This window comes from Sodiomyces alcalophilus (genome assembly GCF_042370955.1).
Source record: "Sodiomyces alcalophilus JCM 7366 unplaced genomic scaffold ACRALscaffold_1, whole genome shotgun sequence".
Lineage (NCBI taxonomy): Eukaryota > Fungi > Ascomycota > Sordariomycetes > Glomerellales > Plectosphaerellaceae > Sodiomyces > Sodiomyces alcalophilus.
This window is the reverse complement of record NW_027263532.1, coordinates 10538100-10559597: the sequence shown is the minus strand read 5'-3', so window position 1 is coordinate 10559597 and position 21498 is coordinate 10538100. Positions and strand designations below refer to the sequence as shown.

At 38.4% G+C, this 21498-nt stretch overlaps 1 protein-coding gene across 1 annotated transcript; it reads left to right on the top strand.

Moving 5' to 3' along the window:
* Window positions 1-18162: 18162 nt before the first annotated feature.
* On the top strand, window positions 18163-19301 carry ACRALDRAFT_2016379 (uncharacterized protein; the record flags this gene model as incomplete). Its single annotated transcript, XM_071019841.1, has 5 exons — window positions 18163-18194; window positions 18259-18288; window positions 18321-18333; window positions 19033-19149; window positions 19293-19301. 5 exons carry the CDS (start codon window positions 18163-18165, stop codon window positions 19299-19301), a joined length of 201 nt encoding a protein of 66 aa, XP_070880277.1.
* Window positions 19302-21498: the final 2197 nt, after the last annotated feature.

Sequence of the window (21498 nt, the reverse complement as noted above, 5' to 3'; positions counted from 1 at the left end):
TAACGCTTGGACCTCGCGCTGCCCTTAGCGTAGATTTATATAAACCTAGTAAATCCTGCGCTCCTCTATAGACCTTTTCCTTTTCTTTCCCTAATTCTAGCTAATATAATTATTCGGCCTTACTTAGTGCGATTAACCTATAACTAGCCGCTTATATAGCTAGAATTCAGCGAACCCTACCCGCTACGTTAGTATAGACTTAGATACAAACACGCTATTAGGCGGCGGCGGTCCTATAAACCCCGCCGAGCTAGCTAAGTGGACGGATAGAAGGATTACCGAAGCTATTAATACGATGCTTAGTCCCTTATAAGAATAGATAGGTTAATAATAAGAGCTGCTCTAATAACTTATAAACGGTCTTGTAAACGCCTGGGCCCTGTAATAACCTACTCTTAACCTCGCGCCTCCCTTAGAGGGAGCCCCTACGAATATACCCGCGGAGTTAGTAGCGGGCCCTCCTACCCTAGCAACCTTTACTCCCCCTCCCTAAATCAAAGTCCTATAGGAACTATATTAGGAACTATATCCGTTATATACTAAGCCTTTATTATACCCTATAAAGTTTAGTGGGAGGCGAATAAAGTATATTACCTAGTCGTAATAGATATATAATAAGCTATTACTAGATAAATACTTATTTAATAACCGAGCCGAAATATAGTATTATATTAACTTATACCTAAAGGGGAGTGCTTAGTAAGTAGTGTTAGCCTTTTACGCCGCTTAGGGGCTAGGAGGTACCCGCGACCTAGAGTTATTCCTTATTTACCTAGACCGTATATATAAGGACTAGAATAAATAGCCTTATATAGCCTTCGCGCTATATTCCCTTAGATAGCGTAAGGAAGAAACCTTCGCGTAGTTCTTACCGAAATTTAAGAAATAGATCGCCTAAGCAGGTAGTAGCGAGTAGGTAGACTTAGCGAAGATCACCTTCCTTAAGGGAGCCCTAAGCTAGAAGCTACGTAGCACCTTAATCATAGTGAAGTTACCCTATAATTATCTAAGCTAGGTTACTAAGGTCTAAAGTATCGCCTAGAAGCTAGAAGGCCTACGCCTAACTAGCCGGAATACTTATAAACCGAACCTAACCCGGAGCTAAGAGACCGACGCTAATAAGGACGTCGCGATAGGAGGGATTAATTAGGTCCGGCCCGATACGATTATAGACCGACCTTATTATAACCAGAAGTGCTAGGGGTACGAGAAGAAAGGATATATCCGTATAAACTATAAGTCTCGGGGTAAGGGCTCGAAAGCTAAGGGCGCCCGCGTAGCGAAGGTTTAGGCTAGGGATAGTAACGTCGCTATAAGCTTAGATAGCTTAAATAATAAGGAGTCGGAAAAAGAATAGCTCTAACACGAAAATAGGCGTTAAAGCTAATAGCCGCCCTATAATAGGAGTAGGAGGTATTTAAATACTTAGCTAGCAGCGACTTAGCCCTGATATTAACGCGAGTAAATAGAAGATATATATATACTTTTATAAATACGGGTTATAACTGCTATAATACTATAAATAAACGCTTTACCTAAAGACTCTAATAACTATTAGTCGATAAAAGGAAATAACTATTAAAAGGATTTTTAGATACGTTTAAGCCGGCTACTAGCGCCGGGATCGCCGTGTTTAAGTTAGAGATTAGCGGCTATATATAATAAGTCTTTGCCTATATAATAAAAGGACTAGATTAGGATATATTCCTAGGGAAGCCGTGGCTAGAATATAACGACGTTATATATTATACGAAGAATCGTAGGTTATACCACGGAGGCGCTAACCTTAACCTGCGATTAGTAGGTAGAGAAGAATTAGCTAATATATAAGCTATCAGCGAGGCTAGGCTGGTCTTAGGATCGGTATTTACGGCTATAATATCACGGATAAGAAGGGGGTTAAAGGGAAAAAAAAGAGACGAGTTTAACGCCTTAATTTATACTATTAGTATATAGGATATCGATAAGGCCCTCCGTAAAAAGGAATTAGTGGACCCTCGGGACTATATCCCCGCGAATATACTATAAGAGTTTAGCGACCTTTTTATACCCGATAAGGCTAACGACTTACCCCTTTACCAACTAGGCGTTAACCACGAAATCACCCTAAAGCGAGGTCCTAATAGACTTAAGGCGACCCTGCTATAGGGGCCCCTTTATGGTATATTAAGGGAAGAGTTATTAGTACTCCGGAAAACGCTTAATAACCTAATAGATAAGGGATTTATATAAGCTAATAGCTTAGCGGCGGCTATACCGGTCCTATTCGTAAAGAAGCTAGGGGGGGGTTATATTTTTATTATAACTATAAAGCCTTAAACGCGATTACTTAGCGAGATCGCTACCCCCTCCCCTTAATTACCGAGACCCTGCGCAACCTAGCTAGCGCTAAATAGTTTATAAAGATTAATATAGTCGCTGCCTTCTATAAGATCTGTATAGCTCCCGGATATAAGAGTAAAATAGCCTTTAGGATACGCTTCGGCCTCTTTAAATAGCTAGTATACCCCTTTAGACTAAGCGGCGTACCCGCTACCTTCTAACGCTATATTTACTAGACGCTATAGGAGTTCCTTAATGACTTTATTACCGTATATATCGATAACGACCTGATTTACTCTAGTAGATCTTATAAGGACCACGAAGCGAAGGTCCGGCTAGTCCTACGTAGGCTCGCGGATACCGGCCTAAACCTAGACCCGGCTAAGTGCGAGTTTAGCGTGACGATAGTAAAATATCTAGGCTTTATCGTTATAATAGATAAAGGAGTGTCTTATAACCCCGAAAAGTTAAAGGCTATCCGCGACTAAAAGGCCCCTACCTCGGTAAAGGGAGTATAAAGTTTCTTAGGATTCGCGAACTATTACCGGATATTTATCTACGACTTTATAGGTATCACGGCCCCCCTTTTAATACTAACAAAAAAGGATCGGCTTTTTAGGTGGGGGGCTAAGGAAGACACCGCCTTTAAGGAGCTAAAACGACTCTTCTAGATAGAACCCGTTCTATAGTTATAAAACCCGGATTATAAGACTATATTAGAAACCGACTATTCGGGTTATATATTAGGTGGTATTTTATCTTAGGTAGACGAATAGGGATATCGCTATATAGTCGTATATTACTTATATAAGCTTACCCTGGCGGAGTATAACTACCTCATTCACGATATAGAGATACTAGCGATTATAAGCTATATACTCGCCTAGAAAGCAGAACTAACTAGCTATAAATAATGTATAATACTATTAGACTATAAGGCTTTTAAGTACTTTATAACTAAACGGTCCTTTACCGAAAGGCAAAGCCGTTAGGCCGGCGAATTAACTTAGTTTAACTCTATACTAGAGTACCGGCGAGGTACTAAGAACTTCGCGGCGGATACGCTCTCCTATTACGAATAGGATACCCTAAAGGATAGCTTAGATAACCGGGAATAAGGGCGGGTAATTTAATTAATACCCGACTCCGCGATCCCTGAAATAACCCCTAAGCCGATTATACGGAGGATAAGATCCGTTAAGCGTATATTTAAAGTAGATAAAGACCTTTAACGACTTTAGGATAAAACTATAGCGACCGACGCTTAGTACTAAGGGGTCCTTATCGCGATTACTATAAGAGCTTATAGCTTCGACCCGTCCCTTAGGCTATAATTATAGATCACGGAATACTCTCTTAACCCTATAGGATATATAATCTTCCGGGATCGTCTTTAGGTTCCGAGCTCTAGAGAAGACTCGCTACTAAGAGGGCGCTTGGTATAGGCGATCCACGACTCTATTATCGGTGGTTACTCGGGTAAGGAGAATATAATCGTTATAATAGCCCGATAATTCTTTTAGCCTAGTATAAATAAGGATATATAGAAGTTTATCCGTAACTATAACCCTTATAACGGAGGTAACTAGTAGCGGAACGCGAAGCGCGGACTATTAAAACTACTGCTTATACTAGAGCGAATCCGTAGCTACCTCGCGATAGACTTTATAACGGACCTGCTACTTACCGGTAAGTGTAGGGCGCGTTTTTTATAGGTGATCACGGACCGGCTAATAAAGTTAGTAATATTAGAAGCTATAGAAATAATAAAAGTAGAAGCCTGCGCGGAACGCTTCCTAACCTACTATTTTAGGTTCTATAGTATACCCCTCTTAATCGTTAATAACCGGGGCTCGAATTAGACCGGGAGGTTCTGGTGATACTTTTATAAGCTTATAAGGATTAAGTAGCGACTTAGTATAGCCTATTACCCCTAAACCGATAAAGGGCCTAAAAGGCTAAACTAAGATATCTAGGCCTACCTCCGAGCCTTTATATATTATTCCTAGAATAATTAGGGTTACCTGCTACCCGCCGCGTAGTTATTACTTAATAGCAGGAAAGGCTTAACGACTTAGCTAAGTCCCTTCTTCCTAGAACACGGGTTTTATATCGATCTTATATAAATCCACGACCCTTTACCTGTATACCTAAAAGAAGCCGCCGCCCACGACTTACTAAGTCGCCTATAAGGGGCCGTGGAATTCGCGTAAGTAGCTATACCTTTAAAGTAACTTTAGGATAAAGAAACTACGAATAGGCGGCGACTCCTAGTAGAGCGCTTTAAAGTAAGAGACCTCGCCTAGCCATTTATAGCTAACTACTCCACGTCTAGACCTTTAAAGAAACTAAGTTAGCTATACTAGAAGTATAGGGTAATAAAAGTGATTAACTCCTATATTATCGAATTAAACGTGCCCTTAGGGATATATCCTTACTTCTATATCGATATCTTAAAATAAGCTAGCCGCGACCCCCTACCTAGGCAGGCTATAACCGGTCCCTAACCCGAACCGATTAGGGACGCTCTTTATAATAATAAAGAGTAAGAGGTAGAAAGTATCCTATACGCACGGAATAAACGGCGAGGTCGCGGCGTATAGCGTGAGGTATTAGTGTGATAGGCGGGATACGTAGAACCTACTTAGGAACCGCTAGATACTATATAGAATACTAAATATAGAATACTAAAGTATAAGACGGTTTTAAAGCGAAATACGGCCCCGCGGATAAGAATAATAGGCCTCTATAAGATTATATTATAAGGAATACGCGAAGATAAGGAGACCCTGGTACGAGGGGAGTATAACTTATAGTCGTAAGTTAATTAAAGGGGGGAATTTACCGGCCCCCCTACCAGTTTCTAAGGAGATAGATAGTGCCTCCGTAGAGGACTGTAATTAGCGGTATTACCGCCCGGACCCTCCTGGCTATTATTATTACTATTACCGGTAATAGGACCGCTACCTCCTTAGAGGGCGGTAAGGATACCCTCTAGGAGGCGCGTTATCGCTACGCCCTATAAGCGAACCTCGTAGCGGAGGGCCGCTACCTCGCGGCGGAGACCCTCGTTATCGTTAACGGAGGCGGGGGCGGAGTTAGCGGCGGGGGCGGGGGCTGCCTTAGATAAAGAGGCATAATAGTCGCTATAAGCTAATTCGTAGGCCTCGCAGAGCTAGGCTAGAGTTAGTAATAACCTAGAAAAGGATATAAAATAAGAAGAGGATACTAATATTATTATTATTAGGGTTATCGTATATAGCGCGACCCGTGTCGGCTAAGGGCTTAATAAAAAGGATAGCGGTGGCGGGGAGCTATAAAGGTTAGTTATAACGACCTTGCCTATAAATCATAGAAAACTTATAAGGCGGCACGGGTAGGATTCTATAATATATTCGTAGTATTTAGGCTTATTACGGGCCGTGCTAGGCCTAGATTAATTATAGTATATCTAATTAAATTTTTATTTAATACCGGCTATATAATCGGTATAAGGGCGATAAAAGGCGTCGCGAGGGCGGCTAGGGGGGTAAGCTAGGCTATATTAATACTTAGAAGGCGTTATAGCCTGCCGGAGAGTTAGTAGGATCCTCGCGGCGAAGTACTAGGCCGTATTATAAACCTTTTTTTTAGCTAGACGCTTACTGGTATTCGCTATAGTGGCGAGGGCCTCCTTAGCTATACTTTTAACCGATTAACCGTATTCTTCGTTATTAAAGGCGGGGGGGGGAGGGGGGGGGCGATATCGTTAGCGGCTAGCTGCTTTTTAATAATACCCTTATAGGCGTGGCGGGCGCTATAGCGGAGAGGGGATATCTATATATACTCTATTAGATAGTACCCAGCCGACTTAACGTAAAGGCTTATTAAGAAACTTATAATATTTAAAGGGATAAACGAAGATATAAATTACGAGATTAACGAAATAACTATAAGAACGGAGCGATTATACCACGAGTTAGCACGGAATAATAAGGTCCTTAGCACGGAACTAGTAATAGAGCTTACTACTAAAACGATATTATAGGCTTATAAAAGGAAGAATTAACTATAAACGAAAATCCAGGTAAAGCTACGCTTATACTATAATATGAAATAATAGAATACGTTAGAAGCCTAGAGAACTATTTATTATAGCTGTTTACGAATAAAGGAGAAGGAGTAACCGGGGGTTATTTAATATAATTAGTAAGTACACAGCGAACCGCGAAGTATCGACGACCTATACGCGAAGTCGCTATAAGTAGCGAGCGACGCGAAGCAGCCTAATATAAGGGAGGATACACGCCTCCCTTACGCGATATTAGGATAAAACGGGAACCAGCTATTAATTATCGCGACCCGAGGAGGGGGGGGAGGGGGTAATATTACGGGTTAACCCCTTAAATATATAGTTCCGGTATAAGGCCGGAACCGCTAATCAGCGCGTAGGTCTAATACTTAGACCTCGCGCTGCCCTTACCGCAGATTTATATAAACCTAGTAAATCCTATGCTCCTTTATAGACCTTTTCCTTTCCTTTCCTTAATTCTAGCTAATATAATTATTCGGCCTTACTTAGTGCGATTACCCTATGACTAGCCGCTTATAAATATACCTACTAAAGATGTAGCTTATAAAAGACTATTACTAGATTGCCTAAGCTAGTTACTAGATAAGACTTAAGGCTAGTATAAGAGGACTCGGCGATAGATTTGGATATATACCTGAAATCGGCTATTTAGCTAACCTAGTAAGTAATAATGTTTACTTTATATAGTATAAGCTATATATCCTTAGTATAAGCGACGACCTTTTCGTGATCTCTTTTTAATGCTCTAAACTCTTTAAGCCTCCAACTATAGGTCTCCTCTATTAATGATACTACTAAAGCATTCTAGGCTTTAAGAAACGCGTAGAAGGTGGGGTGGCGCTTAGACTTACTATCTATAGTACGCATTACCTTTAGAAAATACCACTTTATTTCTATAGGTATGTTTATATTAATCTAGGAGAGGTATAGTATATAGGGAACCGTGCTGCTAATTTAGTGTCTTTATAGTACGTTTAAATGGGTAAGCTCCTAATCGGTATTAATATAGCGTGGTAGATCGTATGCGAAAGACTAAAGGTAGTTAAAGAGGTTCTATACCGCCTGTATATATTAAGCCTCGTATTCGCTATTAATAAATACGGTGGTAATTTAGAATACCTTTTAGAGAGGGGAAACGCTATAGATACTAAGTAGAGGTATACAGAACCTATTCGTCTTATAGGTATAGTCCCTTATAAGCGTATCTAGAGCTTGTTATAGTAGGAGGATTATGAATCGCGGGGTAATAAATAGACCTTATATACTCCCCGTAGCGTTTTAAGAATCGTGGTAGAAGTAGGTATCGAGTTATTTAATTATTATAAAAACGCTTAGTAAATAGATAGTTCTGGATAGGCAGGTACTTACGTTATAGAGCCATAGAGCTATTATAAGAGTATACGGCCTATAAGCTTTTCACGGTGATACTTTATAAGCAGATTCACGATGTTTTTACGTATTACGTCGTTAATAGGATTACCTGATTATAGATAGCGAATACTAGTGTTACGGGCTAACCCCGTGGAGATGATCCGGTAGAGCACCGGATCTTCCGACTAATCACACCGCGCGTCTAGTGGGTCGCCGCGATATTATATTTAGGTCGTAAGTGCCTATAGAGATTTCTCCTTTTCCTCCTTTTCTCCTTAGCTTTAGATAATTTAATTATTCGGCCTTACTCTATAAATAACTTATAACTAGCCGCTTATATATCTAAAGCTTAGCGAAACCCACACGCTGCGCCTATAGAGATAGACTATTAGTTCGATCCACCTCCCGGCGCTCCGTTACGCCTAGCGGGCGAGTTGCCTGAGGCTGCGGAGTAGAGGAGGGAGATTATTAACCCTTTATAGACTTAGGTCGCTACCTTAACCACTTAGATCTAAGAATAATAGAACGCTATTAATTAACTATTATAAGCGATATAAAACTAATAATATATAGCTACGCCGCGCCTAACCACCCTATTAAAGGAGGTTATATAAGACTCCTAAACGCCTACCCCGATATACACGTCCGACCCGATACCCACTACGAACCTATAAACCAAAGCACTCCTACTATTATAGAAGTTTAACGGAAAACGCTTTAAGTACGCGAGCTAGTTATCCGAAATACGCGAGAAGCTCCTATTAGATTAACACCTTTTCTAGAGCCCTTATAAGAAGTGGTACTTTATTAACGCCTATCTAGATAAAGCCCCTCGCCGCGTTATCGCCTCTTTCTAGGCGGCAGGCGGAACCGACGGTTATTACGACCCCAAAGACTTCCTTAATTACCTTAATCGTATATATAAGGATATTAACGAATAACCTTACGCGGCTAACGCCCTATAAATATTATAATAACACAAAGACTAAGTATTCGGTAGTTTTATACCTGGCTTTAAATAATAGCTAGCTATCGTGGTCGGAGGTTAATAGGATAACACGGCGAAGATTATATTCCTAGAAGGAGCTCTTAGTAATCGCCTCTATACCGCTCGTATTACTACGAAACTCCCGAATAATTACTACGCTTAGGTGGTAAAGGTATAGAGTATTACTTAGAGACTTAAAGCCCTCGCCACGAGGCCACGTTTTAGTTAAGTACCCCGTAATAATAATACTAATAATAACCACGCCCACGACTATAATAGCGATATAAAGATAGGAGGGGTTAATCGAGTATAGACTAAGAGGAAAGAGATAAGAGAGTGCTATAACTACGGAAAGAAGGGATACCTTATTAGGAAATACCGCTTAAAGAAAAAGGAGGCTAAAGATTAAAAGGAGAGCCGTGTAGCTAAGGTCTTAGCCACCTTAGATAATAAGATAACCTATATAGGAGTTATAGATAACGATAAAGACTCGGAAAAAGAATAGCTCTGGTACCAAAACGGGTACTAAAGCCTATTATAAAGGAATAAAGGGATTAAAAAGAGTTTATATTATAATCGCGAAGTAGTTACTTAGCTCTTATACGAGCGCGGATGAATAAGAAGTTAATTACCGCTCTTATAGATACTGGATATAACTATTATACTATTATAAACGAATAGTTTATAAAGTCCCTCCGCCTTCTATTAGTCGATAAGACTAGAAGACCCCTCTTAGGGTTCTCCGATACTATAGGGTCTACTAAGAGTTCCGGTATCGCCGTATATAATCTCGAGATTAATAGATATATATAACGATTATTCGCCTATATAATACTAGGATTAGATTACGATATATTACTAGCAAAACCTTAGATAGAATATAACGATATTACCTATTACGTAAAGAGGCATCGCCTTTACCACGGAGTGGCTCGGATTAATATCCGACTCTAGAGCGAAGAAAAGCCTAATAATATTAAAGCTATTCGCGGAGCTTAAATAGTGACCGGGTCGGTATTTGCTAGTATTATATAATAGTTATAAAGGAAGTAATGGTTTAAAAAAGAGGAGCTAGCGCTTTATATAGTTAGTATTAAAAATATCGATAAGGCCCTCTAAGGTAAGTCCCTAGTCGATCACCGGAAGTATATCCCGGAGGGATCCTATAATAATTTCCTAACTTATTCTCTGATTTATAAGCGAACCGCCTTCCCCCTTATCGACTAGGGGTAGACTATAAAGTAAACCTTATATAAAGGCCCGACGGTAAGGAGCTAGAACTGCCCTAGGGCCCTCTTTATAATATATCTAGAGAAGAACTACTAGCCCTATAGAAGACCCTTACCGACCTAATCGATAAGGGGTTTGTATAAGCTAGTAGTTTAGCCGCTAAAGCTCCTATTCTATTTATAAAGAAGCCGGGGGGTGGGCTACGATTCTGCTACGATTACCGCGCTTTAAATACTATTATATAAAGAGACCGCTACCCTCTCCTACTAATTATAAAGATACTCCGAAACCTGGAATAAGCTAAATGGTTTACGAAACTCGATATAGTTACTATATTCTATAAGATCCGAATAGCCGCTAGCCACGAAGGGAAGATAGTATTCTAAACCCGATTCGGCTTATTCGAATAGTTAGTATACCCCTTTAGACTTAGCGGCGCCCCTATATCCTTTTAACGATATATTAATAAAATGCTATAGCGTTACCTTAACGATTTTATTACCGCCTATATCGACGATATCCTAATCTACTTAAGTAGATCTCTACGCGACTATAAGAAGAAGGTTAATATAATATTATAGTTACTAAGCGATATAGGGTTAACGCTTAACCCGGCGAAATACGAGTTTAGCGTAAAGACCGTAAAGTACTTAGGGTTTATAGTCGCCGCCGGTCAGGGTGTTTTATATAACCCCGATAAGCTTAAGGCGATCTGAGAGTAAGAAGCCCCGACCTTAGTAAAAGGAGTCCGAAGCTTCTTAGGCTTTATAAACTATTACTGTATATTCGTAGAGAACTTCGCTTATATCACGGCCGCCCTAATAAGACTAATAAAGAAGGATTAAGTATTCTCCTAGGGTCCTAACGAATAAGCGGCCTTCGAAGAAGTTAAGAAGAGGTTCTAGGAAGAACCGATCCTATGGTAATAGGTCTTAAGTAATAAGACCTTTATAGAAACCGACTACTCGGGATTCGTACTAGGAGGTATATTAGTTTAAGAAGAGGAATAGGGATGTTATTACGTGGTCGCTTATTATTTAAGGCGACTTACGGGAGCCGAGTATAACTACCCTATCCATGATAAGGAGATATTAGCGATTATAAGCTGCGTAACGTATTAGAGAGTAGAGCTCCTAAGTTATAGTCGCTTTACGATCCTGTCCGATTATAAGGGCCTAGAATACTTTATAATAAAGAAGATACTTAATAAGAGATAAAGCTAATAGGCCGGCGAGCTAGCCTAGTTTGACTTTATACTAGAATACCGTAAGGGTACCGATAACTATACTACCGATACTCTCTCGCGAAAGGAATAAGATAAACTAAAAGACTTCTCCGATAAACGGGAATAGGCATAATATATATAGTTAATCCTAGAGACCTTAATCCCCCTAAAGATCCGCCTCCTTCGCGAATACCCACGGGTATTCGAAGCCGATAATAAATTATAATAGCTATAGGACGCTATAGTAAAAGAAGATAATTAGTATCGCTAAGCTATATAAGCCGTATTTAAGGGCGATCGATAGTTTCCTCCTTTATTAGGTCTCCGAGCTTAGATTACTAAATATAGGACTACCTTTTAAGGACTATTAATATTCCGAGATCGCCTATAGGTGCCGGGAGCTTAAATAGGGAGCACGTTATAAATATAAGTAATCTAATCTATACACGACTTTACGATTAAAGGCTATCTAGGATAAGATAATATAATTACCCTTATAATAAGACGCTTTTTCTAGCCGGGAATAAACTAAGATATATATAGGTTTATATATAACTACGATATCTATAACTAAAGCTATACGTAGAGGAACGCTTAACGAGGACTCTTAAAACCGCTCCCGATTCCTAAATAAATAAGGAGCGACCTATTAATAGACTTTATAACGGATCTGCCTCCTACTAAAAAGAAGAAGTGTAGGTACCTTTAGGTTATAACTAATCGACTTATAAAGGCTATTACCCTCGAAGCGATAGACTCTATAAAAGCGGAAGTATACGCTAAACGGTTCCTATACTATTATTTTTATTTCTATAGTATACCTTATTTAATTATAAACGATAGAGGTTCTAACTAGATAAGTCGCTTCTAGTAATACTTCTATAAATTAGCTAGAATCGAATAACGATTAAGTATAGCTTATTACCCCTAGACCGATAAAGCCACTAAATAAGCGAATTAAGAAGTATAGGCGTACCTCCGAGCCTTTATTTACTACGCCTAAGACGATTAGGATAAGTTACTGCCCGCCGCCTAACTAGCGTTAAATAACCGGGAGAGCTTTATTACTAAGATAAGTCCGTTCTTTTTAGAACACGGATACTATATTAACCCGATCTAGATTTATAAAGAATTAAGTAGCGACGCTTAGGAGTTCGTAGCCTATAACCTACTCCGCCGCCTCTAAGAAGCTATAGAGTTTGCCTAAGCCTTAATAGCAGCTATATAGCTATAATAGGAAGAGTTAGTAAATAAGCGTTATATCCCTACTAAACGGCTCCGTAAAGGCGACCTTATATAGCTCTTACTCGCGAACTATTCTACTCTAAAACCGTCGCGTAAATTAAGTTAGCTATACTGAAAGTATAGGGTTACTAAGCTTATTAACCCGTATATTATAAAACTAAACGTACCTTCGAATATATACCTAAGGTTCTATATAGACCTCCTACGATATATAAGCGAAGACCCGCTCCTTAGTTAAATCTTATATAACCCCTAACCCGGACCGATTCGTGACGGTCTAGAGGAAGACGAATAGATAGTAGAGGAAATCCTATACGCTAGGAATAGGAAGGTAGGTAGAGGCGTGGTAAGAGAGGCGTTAGTAAAGTAGGAAGAATACGCCTAGATATCTTAGGAACCGATAGAGTCTCTATAAGAATTAACCGCTCTGGACCGCTATAAAGAGAAGTATAGCCCGATTAAAGTTAAGAACGGACTACGCGAACGTTATTAAAAGAAGACGGCTTATAGGAAAGGCGGTAAGGATTAAATAAAGGTTAGAATAACGGTAAAACCGTTTATATTAATTAAATCGGGGCGGATAAGCCCTGCCCCTAGCTACCGGGTTTAGGTATCGAGATTAACGTTATTACGAATATCCTCGTGACCGTTAGCGTTTTCCGTGATAATAGGAGACGACGTAGACGCTATATCCTTAGCCTGCCTATCCGTCTTCTTTCCCTTAAAGGATTTAATATCCTTTATCTTAATTATAACCCCTATAACGTTCTTAACCACCTATAGAAACCAGTTAAGCCGGCGTAGGCCTTTTACCCCCGTAAAGGTAATCGTTATACTAGGAATAGGCGTAATAACGGTAGGAGGCGCCGTGATAATATAGGTCTACCTGCCACGATATAGGAGTCCCCGGCGGGGGGGGGGGGGGGGGGGGGAGGCGGTAGTTTATACCGATAAGCGAGGCTTACCGGTACCCGAGTTAATGAGCGTCGAGATAGGCTTATCCTCCTATAAAATACTAGAGGTCTCTTTTAAAACCCCGGACGCCTTTTAGAAGGCCGAATAAGCCGCTATAAGCACCTTTGTCGCCTTAGGGCTATAAAAGGGGTTATTATTAACCACCTTCGCCGCCCCTAAGAGTGCTGCCGACGGACTAGTTATCCTAGGCGGAGGAGGAACGGACCTATAACCGCCCTTTAAGTAGTTATAATACTTAGGATCGGGTATCCTCGCTCCGGGTCCTAATTAGTCGCGGTATCGCCGCTTATCCTGGCCGTTAGTAATTACCTTTATATAAGCGAAGTAAAAAACTAAACGGGTCCCTCTAAGAGGATATTTTATTCTATAAGCGCGCTTCGTGAGGCTCTTAACTATTATAGAAGCTTCGCCCACGGAACGCTTACCCTCAGCCTTAGCGGCTTAAGCTAGCTAGGCGCGGCGGTCTATAGCCGAGGTAGGAGTAGTGATCTCCTTACTAGCCGGGGCGGGAGTAGGTGCCTCCTCGCTAATATTATTATTATTATTATTATTAGCCCCCTATATTATATATATAAGTTAGTAAACGTCGCGCGAGGCTTATAAGAAGAATAAGGAAACGTACTTTAGGGGCTAGAGATAATCCTAAAAACTTAAATATATTCTAGAAAAAGAGATAATAGGTTAGAACGATAGAATAGTATACGAAAGGGTGGTAGGCGATAGAAAACGTACTGCTAATAGTAAAGGATATTATTAAAGAAGAGAAGAAAAAACAGAATAATAGAGGTAACGGTAAAGTTAGTATTATTAATAAGCGAGTTACACGGTTAGGGAAGGTACGTATATCGGTTCCTTATATAGAAGGAACGATCCTATAACCCGTCTACGAATAATAATAATATCCTTATATAACACGTTAATTAACCTTATAACTATAAAGATAGCCCGCCTCGAGAGCCCTTTAACGAATAAAAGGGTTATTTAGGGTAAACGAGCTACTAAAGGTCGTTATTTTATTAATAAAGAGATGTTATTTAATTAAATAATAACGCTTTATTAACACACCGAAAATTAACAGCTTACTAAGGGGAGGAGGGGGGTAATATTACGGGTTAACCCCGTGGAGATAATCTAGTAGAGCACCGGATCTTCCGACTAATCACACCGCGCGTCTAGTGGGTCGCCATGATATCATATTTAGGTCGTAAGTGCCTATACAGATTTCTCCTTTTCCTCCTTTTCTCCTTAGCTTTAGATAATTTAATTATTCGGCCTTACTCTATAAACAACTTATAACCAGCCGCTTATAACTAGTTACGATATCTCGAGGTCGTATACTATTATTCGATATCGTAAGAACCTTATTACGGCGCCGAGTAAGCTAACTAGATCTATAGTTACTAAATAAAGCGGCCTTTACTATATCGTGGTTATATCTCTGACTCCGGATAGATATAGACTATAATATAGCCTTACGACTATGATCCTGGTGTTTAATCGATATACTAAACGGGCACGTCGTTATCTATAAGCTCGTTTTTCGTTACTTAGGTTCGTGAACTCTAGGAGTTGCCTTCGATATGTTAGACTGGCCGTTCCCATATCTATAGGTGTATCTAGTAGCGTCATCGTTAGCAGGGAACGCTTTTCATAACGAGGCTATATCCGTTACTAACGGTATACGATTTAACGGCCTTATCTGCTTCTATAAAGGTGGCGAAGATTATTAGCGACAGAGGCAGCCTATAGGGCCTTCCATGGCCATCTGCTTTTATTTTATACGTTATATACATGTGTGTATATAGAAAAAATAGATTACTAGCTACGTTTATAGTGGAAAAGTAGGATTACTACCTAACTACAAGGGTAGGCACATAAGATACGTTAAATCGTTTAATTAATAGTAGTATACTTCGAAAAGTGACGTTTTCTTATACTTTAAAGGTACCTTGGCAGGTTTATATATATTGCATATAGGTATCCACTTATTAAATACAGTTCTTGGCGCCTCGGTACCTATATATAGTGCCTCTCTGGACGGCCCTATAAGATATTATATACCGAGCCTATAATATTCAAAACTCTAATAGTTGATTAAATGCTTTTATATTTAAAATAATCACCATTGAACTTTTTAATATATAATCTAAATATATTACTAGGCTTAGAATATATAGTAATCTATATATTTATATCTATACGTAATTATACTTATTCCGAATATATACTGCATGTTATATTAATACGCATATTAATCGCTATTCTATACATAGAGGTAGAAGAATCAGGAATATAAATCAATATATAGCTTAATACTAATGTATTATATTAATAACTTAATGATCAACCTATGCTTTAATTATTAATATATACAGTTAATAATATAAAGATATAAGATATAATAGGGGATGAAAGTATATTATATAATATAATATCCATAACGTAATAAACAGGGTCGTATATAATAAACAGTCTACTGTATAATAACAAGAAGGCTTGACTAAGTCTACTGTCTAATAGAAAGAATCTTACTACTACTTCTTTAATATAGCTTTCTCCTTATGTATTGTATCTATACATAACTGCTAAATCTCCTCGTATTTCTTTTCTTCTCTTAGTTAGCCATTATATTGTATGATTATTATTAAATACTATACATTGGTGCTCTATTCAGGTTACCCGACCTTTAGTCACTTTAGTATATATTATAGTTGCTTTTTCTAATTGACAGGTTCCTGTTAAGCTTATAGACGTTATCTTAAGTCTAGCATATTATACTATGATTACAGAATGTTTTCTTGTCTTAGCTCTAGGCTTATATAAGCCTATTATAGTAGTCTCGAAGTAAAGCTAATTAAATAATAGCTTCTTGTAATATTAGAGAGAGTATTTTACTAGAGTAAGTTAATTTTATTATAGATAGTATATAATAGCTAATTGAACTTTACTAAGCTAGTTATTCTATATAAATAGTATAAAACTACTATACTAAAGCTGTACTATAGTGAACTACTTATATATACGAGTCGAAATTATAATACTAGTATTTTAATACTTAAACATAATATAACTTTAATTATTAAAAGCATTAAGAATATAATTCGATAAAAAGTAAGAGTATAGTCAGTATATTAGTCTTATATCCTCACTAAGCTAATAATGTCCTCGTAAGATATATTAAATATAGTATATATTGATATATTAAGTCTTATAATTCTATATCTTTAATATATATATAGGAATATAAACATGTATATGCTTATATATAGTCTATACTACTTAGTATCGTTCTAACATAGTATATATAGTATTATATAAAGTATATACTCTAGAATACTCTCTTAACCTATATCTAGAAAAACTATATTTTTTCCCCTAATATTACAAAATGACATTACAAATTACATATAATATAATGTAATGTAATGTAATTTTTTGAAAATAAATTACATTATATTATATATAATTTGTAATGTAATTTGCAATTTGTAATTTTTCTTTAATGCTCTGGTCTTAAGGTCTAGGACGGCGTCCTTTATATACACCTAGGTACCTAGGGTAGGTCCTATAGCATTAAAGAAATCGTTAATCTAAATCTCCCGAGGGCTGCTATAGATCCCGATATTATAGTAGTTCCAAAGCAGGTCCTACTAGTCGTCTAGCCAGGCGGCCACTTTCCTTAGGCTATTAAGCGGTTTACTTCTATATAGATTATAGTTGTTTTAGGAGTCCTTTATACGTGTCGCGATATAGGGGGCGGCGTCGCTTATATAGCTATAAAGATCTCTTCCGCTTAGTGCCCCTTATTAATGCCTTCCGTCTCTTCGCTATAATAGATTTTTTTACCCCCTTAAGTATAGCATTAATACCCTTCTAGTAGGTGTTATAGCCCTTACTATCCTCTTTATATCGGCGGTAGTCTTCGGTATAGGCAGCCTTACCTATCGTAATTAGCTTAGAGATGTTAATAGGGTGCCTGTTTATATTAGCGATCAAGGCGTAGGAGGCAAATTCGGGACGGCTAGCTTACTACGGGCAAGGGATAGAACCGTTAGGGCGTGGGGATTCCTAGACTCCCTTACTATAAGCCCTGACTTTATACTAACGTCGCTATAGCTCCTAGTCTTCGTGTTATAAACAGCGTATAACTTAAAATCTGTAATTAGCGATCGATCTATTGATTTTAATCGACTCTATAGAAACTTCTAATTAAAGTGGTAAAATCCTGCCCTTATTCCTGCGGCAGGCCCACTCCTACTTCCGGGCCCGGAATAACTCGTTCCGAACCTATTCCGGGCCAGCCTATGCGATACTTCGTGGCTTATATAGATAGTCGTATTCAAGGCTATAGTAATAGTTATAGCTATAGGCAACTCGGCGTAAATAGCTTTAATAGGTTCTTAAGCAAATAAGACTCTTAATTATTATAAATAGCATATAACTTAAAATACGTAATAAGCGATTAATCTATTAATATAATTAATAAAGAAAGGCGAACCCGTCACTGTGCAGAACGGCTCCGCTAGGGCCAAAACAAACAACCAACCAATAGGCTAGCCAAAAGGAAGGGTCAGGCTCGTCACGGGTCCGTATCTAGAGCTAGGGTCCTGAGGAGACGGTCGCCGGGCCTCTAGAAGGGTCGGCAGTGGTCTGATCAGGGGAACGAATAGCTAGATAGGCAGGCGGGCCTACGGTCGGCTCTTCTGGATCATCTAGATATCCAGAAAAGGAAGGATGATGCAAATTGTGATTATGATGGGTGATAGGTGACGATTATAAAAGATCGGACGAAAAGCTAGCTAGATATAGTGGGTCTATTCCGAAGAATAGCCGCATACAAGACCAGATCCCTGGGACTGCGTACGTGGTTACGTGATATCCATGACGTCCAGACCCGGAACACGGGTCTGCCCCTCTATATTAACTCTATAGAAATCTATAACTAAAAGTGCTAAAATCCTGCCCTTGCTCCTATAGCAGGCCTACCCCTTTTTCCGGGCCCGGAATAACGCGTTCCGAACGTGCTTCGGGCCAGCTTATACGACAGTCATTGCTATAGATAATTAAGTGTATTATCGGTATAGTCGCTATAATTAATCGAGTATATCTTTACTGCGATTAATTAAGTGTATCGTTAGTATCGTCGGTATAGTCAATTAACCGTATCATCGCTAGAGTTAATTAAGCGTATCATCACTATAGTTAATCGAGTATATCGTCGCTACGATTAATTAAGTATATCGCCGGTATCGTCGCTATAGTCGATTAAGTATATCGTCGCTATAATTAATTAAATTATATATAGAAGTATCTAGGTATAGGCGGTATAAGCGGGCGGGTATCACCGGCTACTAATATAGGATATCAGTCGGAATATCCGATTACCCTAGTCGAATTATCCTTACCCTTCTATTTTGTATATATTTACTACTAATTAGGGCCTCTTTACAGAATCCAGTTCCCCGTCACTTATCCTTATATATTCAGCCTACTCCTGCTACTGCTCCTGTTATTATTATTAATGCTGCTATAATTAACGGATAAGCGTTCGATTAAAGCTGATCGTAGAAGAAATAGGTCCGGGACCTCCGCTAGCAATAACAGCCACACGACCTCTTCCACGACCTCTTCCATAACCTCTCCCACGACCTCTCTCACGACCTCTTCGACGACCTCTTCCACGATCTATTCCATACCCACGCCCACGGATATCACTTGATTGTTATTATTATTATTGTTGTTGCTGTTATTCTAAGGCAAGGAAATACTTAGTAGAAGCGTAATTGCGTTATTAATTAAAGCAGATTAAGATTGCGCGTATAGGTTGAATTAGCGATCGTAACTTTGTGTGTGTGTGTATGGAGGGGCTCTAGGATGCAAAAGTTAATTGGTCGGAAAAGTAGACCCACCGGAACTATAGTCGAAATATCAAAGTGCTATAATCAAGATATCCTGTCTCTATATATTATATACGCCTTTACTTACTTTATAATAGTCTCGCAGGCCTATGGGTTCGGGTTTATAGTAAAGATCGGCCTATAAACGAATATTCAGCGACATATCGTAATTATAATACTTTCTAAGTCTATACTCTTATTTAAAAAGTAGTAAATACTAAGTTCCCCTAGGTCAATCCCTATATAGAAAGACTCTTTATAGTAGATATAGCTCTCCTTCTGCGTCTAGTAGAGAATAGGCCAGGCTGTATACTCCGCGAACTCTTAGCAGGCTTTTATCGAAATCTGCTATCTTAGGAGTCTTAACCTCTAACAATGGTATTAACCCTAGACTTTCCACGAATGCCAGATTAATACTAGCTACCTACATATATGTGTCTAAGTCTATACTAATCTTTATTAATATTCTATAATAGATTATATTTCTTATACATCCCATTCTTCGCCTATAGTCATTATAACCCCGATATCAGCCATAGGTTTACCCGTTTTATTCCTTATAGTAACTTATTTCCTAGTAAATAGATTTCGTTAACCCGAATATCATTATCGGAGTTATGAAATATAGTATATATATTCCTAATATAGTTGCGATTCTGTACTAATATGACATTAGCTATCTATTGTTCCTTATTATTATAATAGTTATCAGAATTATAGCCCTTCTTACTATAGTTATAGTACTTGTTAATGAATATGCATATACTATACGTTTCGAATAACTACAGGGCCGAGGCCTAAATCTTTTATCCTGTTAAGTGCGCTGCTTTCGAGTCCGTCGTCTTATCTAGATTAACAGATATATACTAGCCTATCCTCGAGATACTCCCTTAACCTTCCACCTAGTAAGTCCGATTGTCCGAAAACTGGAAGTTTCATAGAGTCCAGCTATAACCCGTATTTAATCTTTTACTGCTTTCTTTCATATCGGGATTTATATTCTAAAATAGCTATATCCTTTAAGCTCGCGTCGTCGCTTTATCTATTCTAGTCTTCCACTCCTCTATCTTATTCTGAATACATGTAGGTAAATAACTAAAATAACTATAGGTGCGGTTTTAATTATCTTTTATATCCTACCCTAATAGTCTATATAGGGTACTCCATAATTCGAATACTTTGTTCGTGTTATATGGACGGTTACTTATAGTTTATAAAACCTTTTATAATACTAATACTATTATGTATCTCAGGGTAAATACTCTCACTAAAGTTACGTTACAAAGTCGTTTTAATTCGGGTCACTAACTTTTTTTATATAGTGTCTCGAGGGTATCTAAAAGGCGCATTCCAGCTTCGTTGAAGCCTATTCGATTTACTATAATACGAAGGCCCTAGACCTAAACTAGGTCCTAGCCTTAATCGCTGGTGGTTAATTGTCGATTTCTAAAACGATATACAGTTCTTTAATTAGCCTATAAGTACATCCTAACGGGTTTTCGTAACCATATCAAGCGCCGATTATTCGGCGAGCTTCTTTATAATTCTTAGATTAATATCGCCTTATTACTAAAGATACTATAGAAATATTCCGGTTAACGCTTTTTATATCTATAAAGAGCTGATATCTAAGCGCTAATCGAACTATAACATATTATCCTTCGAAATTTAGCGTGTCTAGCATAAGCTTCGACTCCTTGCTTTCCACCGGTCCTTTCTTAAGTATTATAATCATTAATTTAGGCATAATAGACGCCTCCTGCCCTGTATACGCGTTACTACCTGCCCCCAGGGGAACATTTATTCCCTGAGTTCTTCTTAGTGGTATCCTTAGCGTAACTATCCCAAAGGTAAAGAAGGTAAGGAATTATTGTTGATATTATACATGTAATAAGTAATAATCATAACAATCATAAGTATAATATTTAAGTTAAAGTAAATAGTATATAGTTATAGCTATATAACCAGACGTCTACTTTATAACCAGCTTAACCTATACTATAATACTATACGTATTATACGTGTATATCTACGTAGCTTACGATATATATTACATAAATACACTAGGTACTATATATACGGTATCTTAGTTATTACTTAAGCTAATAAGGTGGCGTGATAACCGTCGCGTAGGCGATTAACATAATAGTCGCCACCTAATCTTCCAGGGTCT